This window comes from Crocodylus porosus, unplaced genomic scaffold (genome assembly GCF_001723895.1).
Source record: "Crocodylus porosus isolate Cpor-Errol unplaced genomic scaffold, CroPor_comp1, whole genome shotgun sequence".
Lineage (NCBI taxonomy): Eukaryota > Metazoa > Chordata > Crocodylia > Crocodylidae > Crocodylus > Crocodylus porosus.
Window position 1 is genome coordinate 37384415 of NW_017728915.1, and position 13737 is coordinate 37398151.

The 13737-nt window shown below is 56.7% G+C and overlaps 1 protein-coding gene across 2 annotated transcripts in view; it reads left to right on the forward strand.

Moving 5' to 3' along the window:
* Nucleotides 1-1207: 1207 nt before the first annotated feature.
* The window catches only part of FAM92B (family with sequence similarity 92 member B), a 20932-nt gene continuing 8402 nt past the window's right edge, over nt 1208-13737 (forward strand). Inside the window, exons 1-4 of one of the 2 annotated variants that reach the window (XM_019535982.1) lie at nt 1208-1612; nt 11558-11792; nt 12475-12543; nt 12621-12722. In XM_019535982.1, coding sequence (XP_019391527.1) covers nt 1371-1612; nt 11558-11792; nt 12475-12543; nt 12621-12722 — 648 coding nt within the window. In that variant the 5' untranslated portion in view covers nt 1208-1370. Of the gene's footprint in view, nt 1613-7000; nt 7031-11557; nt 11793-12474; nt 12544-12620; nt 12723-13737 lie in introns of those variants that run through there. The other variant, XM_019535983.1, reaches the window with a different exon arrangement.

A 13737-nucleotide genomic window follows, 5' to 3' on the forward strand; every position in this document is an offset into this window, starting at 1 on the left:
AGAGGCGCTGGCAGGGCTGCATGGGGGATGCTTGGGAGAGGGAGGAGGGACACAGGGCAGGACCGATGTGCATCCACAGCCCTGCGTGTGGGGCCCCGGCGTACCAGCGCAGAGGCGCAGGGGCAGCGATCCCCCTTCTCCTGCCCACGGAGCTCCCCCATACCCCCACAGATGGGGAAAGAAACCCCAGCAGCCATCTGCGTCCCAACCACCCAGGAGAGGGCAATCCCCTGCTAGGCGCCTCTCCTTGGCTGCCTTCCCTGCAGGAGCCCGGCAGGGACTTCAAATTAAAGCGTGGTTCATCCTAAAGTTATGCTTTTTTAAAAATTTTTTTTGCAACCAGCTATTCAATCTCCCCAGGCCAAACCCGCTCCAGGGGTGTAATCCAAGGCTGGAAGCGCAGGCAGCAGGGGTGAATTTGGCCCCATCTGCATAGCAATAACATATAACATCACTGTTTCCTTGGAAGCCAGCATGCCTCAGACGCGGTATCGATCCAGCAAAATACACCCCCCGGCAAGAGCCTGGCTTGAGCCGTCACCAAATGGTTCTTATAAACTCCTTGCGGCGCATACGGCGAACCCAGCCCCCTGCTCGGCGTGCGTCTGTTTGTCCGGCCAACTGCGCGCCGCATTCTTCAGATGCCAAGCAGGGTTTATCAGCGCCGAGAGGATCTGGGCCTCCTCGGAGACCTCCAGCTGCACAGATAGCTGAGGGTTTCTTAACACTTAATTCCTCTAAGAAAAAGGAGTCGCGGGAGGAAGTCTTTCCCAACGCTGGCTTGTGTCAAGGCTCCCCATCCCAGTATGAGGTTATCGCTGCATACAGGCTCAATGGGTAAAACAGATGGCAAAAGCACATGTAAAAGCGATCCGCTCCTTCAGGGCGGAGGAGAGAAAGCCCCATAAAGCAGAGCACAAAGGGAGAAACACAAACAGATTTTTAGCATGCTGGGCTGCCAAGGGGAGGATGAGACGGGCCCAGTTTGCTCCTATTCCCCAAACAGCCACAGCAAAAAACTCTTGTTCGTGGATACTTGGGGGGGTGAAACAACAGAAAACAAAAATCAAACCCAACAACCAAAAGGAGGAGGCGGGAGAAAGCCAGACCCAATACGCAATGGATACGCAGCCCCTAGCACCCACGTGCTATCGGCTGCTTGAAATGCAGCCTGTAATTAAACAGCTGTGTTTGCTTTAATGCACGATTTGGAGTTTGTTTAAACACAATTTTTTTAAGTGCCGCGAGCATCGGGATTAATATATTTCTTAAATATTTTGCCGCGGCTGACAATGCTTTTTTGATCTGTGAAAGGGGAGGAGGAGCGGGGAGGGAAAGGCAACGGGACGGTTTTGGGCGAGGGAAATTGAATGGAGAATCAACACTCATCAGCCGCCGGGACGTGCGCAGATATCCCAGATGCCAAAAAAAAAGCTGGCTGTAAACAAGAGATGGACCATGTTTCATCTGAACCAGCAACCGCCTCACGTGCACGTGCAAAGAGGCCGCAATGGTGCCCTCCTGGGTCTCGTGAGCAGGACGCGTGTGCAACTGGGCCAGGTATGAAGCTGCGTTTAACAGCTGGAGATGCAAGTCCCAGCAAACTGGGCAGGTGGAAGGTGACTCAAGCCACCACCATGCTTTAGTTGCTGGAAGGGGCAGAAAGACCCAGCCCGGCGTCCTAGCAGGTGGCTGTCAAATGCACCAACCCCGAAACCACCCAGCACAGCGGTGCAGTTGTGTTGGCCCTGGGCCTGCTTGTCCCTGCAGCGGCCCGGCTCTCGGCTGCAGCGCTGCATCTGCACGTACAGAAACCTGGTTCTGCCTGGACCCGAACTGACCCAAACTCCAGGGCCCCGCCGCCTCCATCCCAGACCCTGCGCCCCCATAGAGGCGAGGCGCGAGAGCTGTCCTGTGTTCCCAGGCCAGAAGACAGGCAGAGGCGGCCCCCCACGCCGAATCCAGAAGGGCTGCGAGGCTGCCCCTGCTCCCAGACTCCTGTGATCGCTGCACGAATCTCACTGGAAAGAGGAGGGGGAAAATCCTGTCTCTACTGGCTGCAGAAAAAAAAGAGCTTGAAAACACCCAGTGGCTCAGACACCCAAAGACACTTCTGCATTTCCAATCGCAGGATTCGGGTGCCAGAATTGGGATTCACTTGGGGTTTGCCTGGCTGGGGTACAGCGTTGGCATCACCCAGGCGCGCTAGTGCCCTGCAAAGCCGCCATCAGCAGAGCAGGAAAGCAGCCACGGATCTGTGCCCTGCCAGCCCTCCCCACGCCCTTCCTGCTCGGTCCCCGGGGACGGAGGCCGAGGCAGCCAGGAGCTGGGAAAGCATCCCTGGGAACTGCAAGCAGACACAGCAGTGCCAGGCGCCTGTACACCCGGGCATGACTCAGTGCACGACGTGGGGAGGCAGTCAGCAAAGCCTCCTCCCTCCAGGGCCACAGCCGCACAGATGCAACTAAAGAGCTGCAAGCCGAAGCCCCAGGAGCCGAGTCCCAGCTTCCCAAGCAGGCACCGCCGAGACCCGTGCCAGACCCCCGGCAGGGCTGGGGCTGAGCAGGCAGTAAACTTTTCTTGCCTGAAGCCGGCTGGTCCACTTGCCAGGACCACGCTTTGCCCCAAGCGGCCGCTCTATTAAAACCAGAGCAGTGCCCCTGGAAGCTTGCTGGGTGCCCGCGGGTTGCTGTCACCCCGTGCATACAACCCAGCTCGCACAGAGAGGCTGAGTAACTGCTGGCTTCGCGGGGCAAAGCTCCACCAGGCCGCATGCAGAAGTCACAGCAGGACTCTGCCAGCTGCACTGGACCTGCAGCAAGCACGCCGGGGAAGCCGGGGCAGCGAACTCAGGGCGAAGGCAGCCCCTGCTCCTGGCTGCGCATGCTGGCATGCTTTAATAGGAACCAGAGCGTGACAGCAGGCTCCCCGCCCAACCGCGCTGTTCAGCAGGAGCTACTCGCTGCCCGAGAGCTCCTGCTCCCCCGAGGGCAGACTCAGCCGCCGGAGGAGAACCTGAAACCGAGCGCGGCAGCAGGGCCACGCCGTGAAGCTGAGAGCCAGCCGAGCGGGGCCAGGAGATGCTCAGACGGACACACATGCCGGTCTTCTCCACTGCATGGGGAAGCCGGCCTGCCAGCCACGCAGAGCAGCAGTGCGCAAGCTGGGGGTAAGCCCCTGGACAGGTCCCCATCCTGGCTGCAAAAGGGGCTGGATTCGCAAATCCAGGCGCCCTTCTTCCTGCCCCAGCCACCAAGGGGACAGCACACCCCTTTCCTAGCCAGACAGCGACCGGACAGCTGTGCCCGGGCTGGCGGTCAGGTCAGCAACCACCCCAGCGTTGACCGGTGCCAGGTGCATTTATGGCTGCTTAACCCTGCCGGGCAGCTCAGACGCTCGGTCATGAGATGTGCAAGCATTTGCCGCCAAGCCCTGGGTTCAAGTCCTTTGGCTCAAATCAGCGCGCTGCAGATATCTCGTCTCTGCCGATGCGCGTGCCGGCGGCTTGCACAGTTCTCTATTGCCCTCTACTGGGACCAGGGGCAGAGACCGGTGCCCGAGGCCCTGCACATGCACTCGGATGCGGAGAAAGCATCCCTGCCCCCTAGACAAAGCGGGGGACCCAGCTCAGAGGCCCTCGGAGCCTGTTCATCCACGTCCCGGGGCGCGGGAAAGCCACGGTACACATGGGCAGGAGGGGAAGGCGCAGTGCGGGGTGCTGCCAAAAGCAAAGCACCACCCAAGCTCAGGGCTTCTCATGCCCTGTGGGGTAACAGGCCAGCTGGACAGCACCACGGGGGCATGTCCCTGCAGTGGGCAGACGCTGTCGGGCTTGCTCTGCCTGCTGCGTCCGTGCCAATGCCTGGAAAGGAGACTGCGAGGCCAGCTCAGAAGGGGCCTGAGCAGCAAGTGGACCCGCCGGCTTCAGCAGGGCACCGCCCTACACCTGCCAGCCCCCACCCACGACCCACGCAGGGGTCCCCACAGATACACCACAGATTCTGCGCCCCAGCACGAGGCTTCTTCCATCACCCCCATTTCTCCTCTTTCAAACCATTCGGCGCAGTCCTTGGAACCAGATAGGACTCTGAAGCCAAAAATCAGAAAACAAAACCCACGGCCTGGTACATATAGTATGGGGACTGGAGTCATAGCATGGGGGGGGGGGTTGCATATGTGTGGGTGCATGCATGTGGGTGTGTACGTGCATGTGTGTGCAGGTGCATGAGAGTGAGTGCATGTGTGCACGCATGTGTTTGTGTGTGGGTACATGATGTGGGTGTGTACATGTATGTTTGTGGGCATGTACGGGTATGTGCACGTGTGGGGCGCATGCATGTGGACATATACATGCCTGTGCGTGTGGGTGCAGGTATGTGTATGTGTTTGCGTGTGGGTGCATTCATACATATGGGTGTGCACATGTGTAGGCGCACGCGTGCACAGGTAGCCGCAGCCCCTGCCAGGCACCAGCGCGCTGGTACATCTGCAGCAGCCTTTGCCTTTGCCAAGGGCTCAGCTGGCTTTGCAAATTGCTAGAAAGGTCCAAACAGCAAGAGCTGGAAGGAGAAGCCTCCCCGACTCCTGGCTGCAGATGGTTGCCACTTGCAGTCGCTGGAGCCAGCGCTGCGCTCACCTGAAGCCCACGTCTTCCCCAAAAGTCCCTCGAGATGGGGATGGGGGAGGAATTCCCACCGCCGCAAAATGCTTTGCCGTAGACCCAATTGCTCCAAGCCCAACCAATGCTGCCAGGCCCTGTGCATCCCCACGGCTAGGAACAGCCCCCACCCCACGGGCTGGTTAGACAGGGGATAGTGGGGAGCAGGGGGCAGAGGGTTGTGCCCAGATCCCAGGGGAATCTGTGGTTGAGCGAGGAAGCGAGTGCGAGTCTCCTGGGTGAGGCTGTTGCCTCCGCCACGAGCCTGCACTCCCCCTCCGGCTCTGCAGGGCTCAGACAGATGCATGGTCTCTGCTCGGTCTATTAGAGCAAAGAGGGCCTGGAGCCCTCTGGCCTGCGTGAGCCTGGGAGCCGAGCCTGCAAGGGAGGGGGCAGGAAGGGAGCCAAACAACCCGCACATCCCATTCCCCCGGCATCTGGGGCCGTCCTGGTGGCCTAGCTCTGGGGGCTGTCCTTCCTCGCAGACCTGCAGGCTCTTTGCCAACACTCAGGGAAGCCTCAAACACCCTGAGACCGGAGCAGCCTTATTCCCATTTTACAGAAGGGAAAACCTGGGCCTCTGGCTTGCGTCATGCAGGGAAGCCTCAGCCAAGCCAGGGATGAAACCCAGACCCCCGGACTGCTTGACAGCAGTTTCAAGGCCAAGAGGCACCACGGTGATGATCTAATCTGGCCTCGAGCACAGCACAGAGCAGAGAATTAATCCTGTGCCGCGACCGCAAGGCTATCCTTCCTGGCCCTCCGGCTACTAAATCAGACTCCATCCCCTGGAGCAGGATAAAGGGAGACAGCAAGAAGCCGCCTCTCGCTAACGATCTTCCAGAGGAGTATAACTAATGGCGTGTGAGCCGCTCCAAGCAGCAGGGGAGAGAGGGAAGGGGGAAAAAAGAGCCCATTCTTCAGCTTCTGTCTCTGCAGAAGATATTGAATTTAGATTAGACTTAATCCTTCGGCAGACAGTGAGCGAGAGCCCAGGCCGCGGGCAGCAGGCTGCACATGCCCGGCTGGAACGTGCACGCACCGGCGCGCGGCGCAGACCTCTCCGCTCTGGGCCCCGGCGATGGGGAGAGAAGGGCTTTCCCCCACCTCCCCGGAGCATCCCAAAGCACCGCGAGGCTGGGAGAAGAGCCCCGACACCAAGACACCCGTTTCACCCTCTGTCCCTCGTCTCCCCAGACGAAGCACCTTGGCGGGGATTAGCTCTCCGGGAGCAAAGGTGCCCCTCCGACCCACTCAGAAAGGGGATTAACCAAGGGAACAGGCCCTCCCTGGGGAGCTCACGAATCCACCACTGGTAGGCATCTCTACGCCGAGCTTTCCAAAAAGCAGACGTGCTGCATTGCAGCCAGGAACAAGGGGCAGCAGTAGCTGGGCAGCACTCCCCAGGCTGCGCGGTGCCGGCCAGACTTGCGCAGTATTTTCTGGGTTTAAAATCCGGGCAACGCACGCCGGGAGAGCTAGACCTCTGGAATGGGGCCCAAACTACAGCCAGGCAAAGCAAAGGACAGAAGGCAGGGAGAATCGCCAACCTGGATGCCTGGGGACTTGTCTGGTCCCATAGTCAGGTCCAGACCTGCAAGGAGCCAATATTGTACGGAGGCGAGCCCGAATAGTCCTTGGGGAGGCAGAAATGCCCCCTGGGCTTGCAAGATGCTGGCAAGGAGGAGCCCCAGGGCACTGCAGAGGGGGGGACAAGACCCCCTTCTGCTCCTCGGTGGGGCACGGCGGCTTGGCCGCGCCGTTTCGATGCACCCTGCAATGCCGCGGCGCGGACCGCAGCCCCTCCCGGGCGGGGGCTGTGCTAGAGAAAGGCAACGTGGGCAAGGCAGGTAAGCAGCAACAGGGCACCCAGCTCACTTCTCAGAGCAGAGCAGGGATGTGGAGGGAGCCCCTTGATCGCTGCGGCCCCGGGTGGGTGGCAGAAAGGCGCGAGCTGGCCCTCATGGGAGGCCTCCCCTTGAAGCGCAGGCAGGGCGGCAGGTGTCTTGAATGGGGAGCCAGGAAGAAACAGGCGCACTGGCCTCCTGCAGAGCTCAGCAAGGAGTGCCTCTCCCCCTTCGTTCCCCTGCCCGGCAGCACAGCCCCCTCCAGGGCAGGGAGGATGCTCGTGGGCTGGGGAAGGGTGCACGGCAGCAGAGCGGGAGCTAGCAGGTGAACAGGGCGAGACGGAAAGCAGCGGCAGGATGGGCAGGGAGACCGCAGGGGCCCAGTTCCCCCGGGAAACCCTCGACGGGCTCCACCCCGCCGCCCGCGCTGTGTTGGCAGGGTTTCCATACCAACCCGGAGCCTCAGCCAAGGGAGCAGCCGTGCCTGCCTGCCCAGCCCCGCAGCCATGAACGTCGTCCTCTCCAGGTAAGGCGCGAGCCGCTGGCAGGCATGCTTGCCTTGCCCCCCTCATCTCACCCGCCTGTCTTGGGTGAAGCGAGGGGGCAGCCGGGCTCAGGCCCCAGCGGCGAGACCCCCCCACCCCGATCCAAGTCACGTCAAACCTTCCCTTCTGCACCGTGGGTACAAGCACGGCTGCTTTGCACACTGCAAGGACCCGCCTGGAAAGCCAGCGCCAGAAAGGGCTGCTTAGCGCCAACAACAGTGCTCTAGAGGTGCCCTAAGTGCCAAGAAAGTGTCCCTGGAGGTGGGCATTTACATACAGGCCAAGAAGGGATATCGTGGGTGTAGGTGATGGTGATGGCGAGTTTGCATGAACAAGACAAGGGGGCAGGGGTGTTTAATCCCAGCTGCTCCTCTACCAGAAAGATCCAAGGGATTATTATGAGCGTCAGAGTCAGGAGCTGCCTGTAGCCGTCAGCTCCTCGAGAGACCCCAGCTGGAAAGGAGCGACCGTTTTGCTCGAGGTTTTGTGCATCCCCGCCAGGCTGCTGGCCAAAGGGCCCAGCGGTGGCTTGGCACAGCTCAGCAGCTGCTTGCACCGCTGGTCCCTGCTACGCCCCAACGCTGCGGCAGTCGTGCTGGCTCAGCTGGCACTGCCTGCAGATGCGCACACCAGCGACTGCACCAGGGAGGCCAGGTCCTGCATCCGAGGGGACAAAGCAGCCCTGCATGGGCACAGGGCTCACACTTCGGGCTGCAAAAGCAGCCCTTCGTATTGTCCTCTCGGCTTTGAGGGCATGAGGTGGAGGTGATGTCTCCCATCTACATCCCCCCGTTGAGAAACGTGGAAAGCAGCAGCATGAGAAGTGCTGCATCTGCTGGAGCTGTGAGCCTGTCAAATGTAATGTGGCCTGTGCCGGATCCATGCGTTTTGCAGCAGGACTAGCGCCAAGATCCTGCCGTAGGCTCTGCAGGGCCTCAAGGAAGAGAAAACACTCGGTCCCCAGAGATCCCCAGGCAGGAGGAGTTTGGCTGCAACTTCCTTCCTCCCCCGGCTTCGCTGCCAAAGGGGGAGGACCTAGAAAAGATGCCTCTTTCTCCCTCCCCAGAAGGCAGATTTTTTTTTTTTTAATGAATATATTTTGCGTTCCAGGTCAAATCAGCTAAATCGGGTCCAATTCATATCGATTGAGCAGAACGCAATTGTTCCAAAAACCGTATCGATTGAGCAGGCAGAACTCAAATGCTCTAAACACCATGTACGGCACTACGACTAGCGAGCATCCTCCATCCCAGGCTCTCACTCTGGGACTTCAGATGCTCCTAAACTCACTAGCAGGCATCCTACATGCAGGTCCAAGCCGGCAAGGTCTTGGGATTTGGATGTCCCCACCGAGACACTTGATGAGAGCCAAAAGGTTAGCGAAACCCATCCCTGGAAGGCAGATGAGGGCTGAGACAGGGTCAGGTCCCTCCTGCTGGCCAGAGACAGTTCAGGCTAGGCTGCACGGTGCCTACTGCTGCATCTCATTGCCTCCTCCCTCGTTAGGCTAATTCACAATTTACAGCTAGCGAGAGCATCGTGGCTAGGGACTGGCTCCTCTTTCTCAGTGCTCACAGGGGGAGGGCTCTCAGGCACCTTGCACCTGTGACCCAGAAACCTTATCCAGACCCCTAATGGGGGTGGAAAAGATGGGTATTTTAACCCAAAGGAAAATGTCCCGCCAGGGAGTTTCACGTGGCCCAGAACGGTCTGGTTTGGCTAAATCTGCAAACCAAAGAGGGCTCGGGGAGCAGTCGCCGGTTACTGCAACATTATTGATTCTTTTCTAAACACCAGATAAGGCCCACAAGTATTTCCTATTCTTCTGCTGGCTTTATTTTCCAAGTCTGACGCTGTCCCAGGAGCGTGCGGGAAACAGGGGAACATTATAAAGTTCCCCACAAGAAAAAGCTAACTGGCATTTTATTCTTTGACCTGCGATGTGGGATGGGGAAAAGAAACCCCGCTTGAGACACCGTCCTCTCCCACTACGGCTTGTAGGAGACCCCTGAGACAGGCCCTATGAGACAGCCTCACTTTAAAACACAAAAAAAGCAGTGTTTTCAGGGAAGCAGAGCCAGGCAGAGGTTGGGGACAGATGACTTGTCCTCTACCATCCCACCAGTGCTCCCCTAGCCTGGCTAGCACTCTGTCCAGGCTTTCCACTAGCTCCTTCAGGAAAACACTTCACCTTCAGCCTGGCAGCACGCAGGTCTCTAACTCAGTGGTTTTCAACCTTTTTAGGCTCAAGGCACCCCTTGATCCTTTGGAAAATGCCAGCTCCTTGTTTTCATTTGTTTTTTGACCCGACAAAAACAACAGAATAATTCTTCTGCTGCAAAAAAACAGGTCAGCCTGGTCTTGAACAGCAGGGATTCCTGACTGAAAGTCTCGGTTGCGCACCTAACAGTGCTTGAAAGGATCTCATGGCCCCCTGGTTGAGGATCACTGCTCTGACTTTCCATTCCCACGAGGTTTTCACCCGAGATCGTCAGCAGGTTGTTCCTGAATTGTTCCATCCTGTGTACTTCAGCTCCATCAGCACGTATCGGTAGGCAGGTTACATCGCTCCCCACCTCTCCTCCTTAGCCAAGCTGCATTCATTTAAGCTCCCTGCACCTTTTCCCAGGTGTCAAGCCCTCCGCCCACCCCTTGCTTGCAGGGCCCTGAACTCCCTCCTGGTAACAAGCTCCCAGAATTAAATGCAATCAAGTCGCACTGCAAACATGACTAGCTCTACCAAGTAGGGGAGATGGGAAAGACTCGGGCAGCAAAGTCTTCGCTGCAGTGAGACCACAAGGTCCAGGCACAGCCCTGAGCTGCCAAAGGCAGAGAGCACGCAAGAAAGCCCTCTCTGCACGAACATGATTTATTCTCAGCACAGCACCGGGTCGCAGGGGAGGGGGAGGCAGTTAACTGCAGCGCCAAGACCAGAGAAATTTAAGGCCCTGCTGGTCTTTTGTGTCAAGCTCACGTGATGGAGATGGAGAGGGAGGGAGATCAGCAGGTTTTATTAGGTGATGCACAGCTGCAGAACTCAGAGCAGAGTCGCTGGGGGAAATAGGCATGGGGTCTGCTGGCAGCAGGATCTTTCCCGTCCTTCAAAGACTGGAGGAGGGTCTAACACCGATAGCTTGGGGATCGGGGTTTCTAGCTGGGGAGGGGGGCCTGACTCCAGCTGTTGGCTTATAAAAAAACAAACAAACAAAAAAACCAATTAAAAAAAAACCACAGTCCCTAATTGCCGCACGAGCTCACTGGTGCCACACAGGACCATGCCTGTGAGCAAAGAGGAGCTTAACACAGCTCCTAATGGCTTGCCTAAAAGGAGGTTCCTTCGGGGATCTTCTTAGGTAGAAAAGACGCCATCTAAGAACCGATGCCCCTTTCCTCCCAGAACGTGTCCGGTCCCTTTCTGAGTCAGCTTCCACCTCATCCGGTGGCAGCGACTCCCACACTTAAATTGCACATTTTGTGAACAAGAACTCCCTTTTGTTCGTTTTCAACTTACCGCCTACTACTTACATGTTGCGACCCCTAGTTCTTGTATAGTGAGAGAGACCATTACCTCGAGACCATCAGGATTCAGGTTCAGGTCTCAGCTGCAGTACCATATAGGTCAGTGAGTCTCGACTTTTTTGGACTCGAGGAACCCCTCGTTTGACTTAAGCCACCCCTCCCTGGACTCGAGGCCCCCGCCATAACTTGTAAATCGAGTGGCACTCCATTTCACCAACTAATTCACTTATTGCAATGCTTACATCCTTGCAGAGAGGCTGGGCAGTGGGGTGGGGGGGTGCTCTGGCAGGAACAAGCTTGAGTTTATCTACTCAGTTTATATCTAAGTATCCAAGGGATCACTATCAAAGGCATCACAGGGTTGATTTAAAGAGATGGGGACCTGGACATCGGTATCTTCCCATCCATACTGCATAGGCCTAGCCAGTGCACCAAACAGTTCAACTCCATGCTAACGAGAACCTTGCTCCCACATGTTACAGCTAAGTCTGGCAACCAAAGGCTTTTAACACGCACAGAATAATGGTCGCGTGCTGTTGCCAAAAGTTGGAAGTTCAAGACAACGACACAGCTTCTTACAGGGCCTTATCGCTCAGTGCACGCAGAGGGGCCGCATGCGAATGCCTTCCAGAAAACTGGTCCAACTATTTGGAAGGCAGCCTGGACCAGCCGCCTGACACTGAACGTTTCCAGCTACCAGAGCAGGCCCTTAAATAAGTCACTTTTCTCCAGAGGCCGAGATCCACTGGGTTCTTGCATTTCTAACTTTGCTGATTCGGTGGTCAACTGACAACAGGGATCTAAATTTATGTGTGTGCAATGACCAGTTGGGTGCACAGTTCTCCAATCTGCACGTGCAAGAGCCCCATGCTTGACACACAAAGCCGTGGTTTTCTTGATGCAAGAGAGAAATCGTCCAGCTCCAGTTTCTGATGCTAAGGCCATTGCAATGGTAATAGCCAGCTAAGCCAATATGCTTCTCTCCCCAGAGATAACCAAGTGAGGATCATGGAGAACACAGTAGCCAATGCAGAAAACTACTTTGGCCAGTTCTGCACGCTGATGGCCTCCTATGTCCGGAAGACTGCTAAGCTCCGGGACAAGTCAGACCTCCTGGTCAAACAGCTCCTCGACTATGCCAACACAGAAAACCCAGAGCTGAGAAGCACCATGAAAAACTTTGCGGAGGAATTAGCCAAAGTGCAGGATTACCGGCAGGCTGAGGTAAGAACCGTCCAAAACGCGCAACCCTGACACAAAGCCCAGTAGCAGGGCAGAAAGCAGTAGTGCTCACACATCTGCTTCTGTCCTAGGCCACCCATTGACGTCCTATCCTAAGAGGGATAAACCCACGACTGCTCTCCCTGTTTGTGGGCTGAGGGCGGAGATCTGGGCAGCACCGATGAACCTTGCCAGCGTCTGAGCGAGGAACCAGGCGAAGCAGGGAGAGCTTTAGGGTTGAACATGTCTCAGCAAACAAGCAACCCCCAGTCTCCCCCTCTCCAGGGATTGTGGGACCTTTCCTTGGACTCACCTGGGGAGGAATTTGCAACCCTTTCCCATGCTCCAAAATCTTGCTGGGCCTTATGGGTTCCAGGGCTAGTCATGCTTAACAGTGCTTTCCATGCCTACAAGAGCCGGGTTCAAATCCAGCTCAGCCCAGGAGTGAATGTGCTGCCATTGTAGCTTAATGGCCTAGAGTAAACGACTCTCCTCTCTGGTCCTACTAAGAGGTTGCTGCTATAAAAGTTATCGGTGCCTAACCATCTCTCGAGATGGGTTCCCTGCATCAGGGCTGATCACAGCAGCAGTACCACGGCCAGACCGCAAGACTCCCATCCGCGTTCGGATGGAGTTTGTCACATTCTCCCTACACCCCATGTGTGAATTTCCTCTCCCCACTTAGGTAGAGAGGCTGGAAATGAAGGTCATCGAGCCGCTGAAGCTGTACGGAGTCCGTCTCAAGCAGACACGGGTGAGTACCACGTCACTGGACCGCCGTGGTATCCCAGAGCCAGCCAGCCCGGTAAGACTATGCCTGTTCTATTCCAGGCAGAAATCAAGAGGTTCAACAGCGTCTGTAACAACGAGATAAAGCAGCTGGAGAAGCTGGAGAGGCTGCGGCAGAAGTCACCGTCAGACCGGCACACCATTGTATCCTTCCCGATACCAGCGCAGGGCCTGGGGCATGGCCTCCTGCTTGCTCACGCAGCCAAAAAGTAGTGGGCGAGGCAGTGAGGCAGGGGCAGAGGGAGGAAGCCGAGGCTCAGAGGCTTGTGTTTCACTTTGGCTTCCTTCAGATGTTTGCATGGAGCAGTAGGGTCCCACCAAACTGATTGGAAACATCCCCTTGTCGGGAAACCGCCAACCCCAGCCAGGGAAAGCCAAAGCAGATGACAGCCTGCTGACGGCTGGGGAAAGAGCTGAGCTCAGATATCAGAGCACGATACAATGAGATTTATGGCTGGGAATCACCGACTTTCGCCACACATGTCCCATGTGAAAGGGGAGATTTCACACCTGCCACATCCAGACGTGCATCTGGCCATAAGTGCTCTGGGTCTCTTCCTCCCCAGAGCCCTGCTCTACAAGTCTGTCTCTGCAGGGGTTCAGCAGTATTCTCAGTATCAGCACTCACTGAATTAGGTGCGAGAGAGGAAGGGGGTGAATTTCCCTCCCACCTTCCACTCTCCAAGGGAAATTCGCCTTGTTACAGCCCCTTAGTAAGACAGAAGATTTCCTAAGGGATCATCTAGACAGCTCAAGAGATTTCCTTCTGCTTGGTAAAAAATATTTTAATGAGCAGCTCTTTCCAAAACCTCTGGGTTTTTTCAAAGGAAGCAAGTCTCTGCTGAAAATCCCAGAAAATACTCAGGGGGGGAAAGCAGTAGTTTGACACCCATGGGCGCTTGTACACGGCACGATTGTGCCACCCGTCAGCTCTGTTTCTCACAGGCCAGGAGCCAGTGGCACGTGGGTCTGTGCTCCTGATTTGCACACACATGCAGCTTGTTGGCATTTTCAACACGGGAATGAAAACATAGCAAGAAAAATCGGCAGGATGGAAATCCTATGGTGTCCCATGGACACTATCCGTCTTCCCCACACTGAGTAGAGCTGGGTGGAAGTTTGGGATTTTCAAAAGCATTTTGGTGAAATTTTCAGAAGT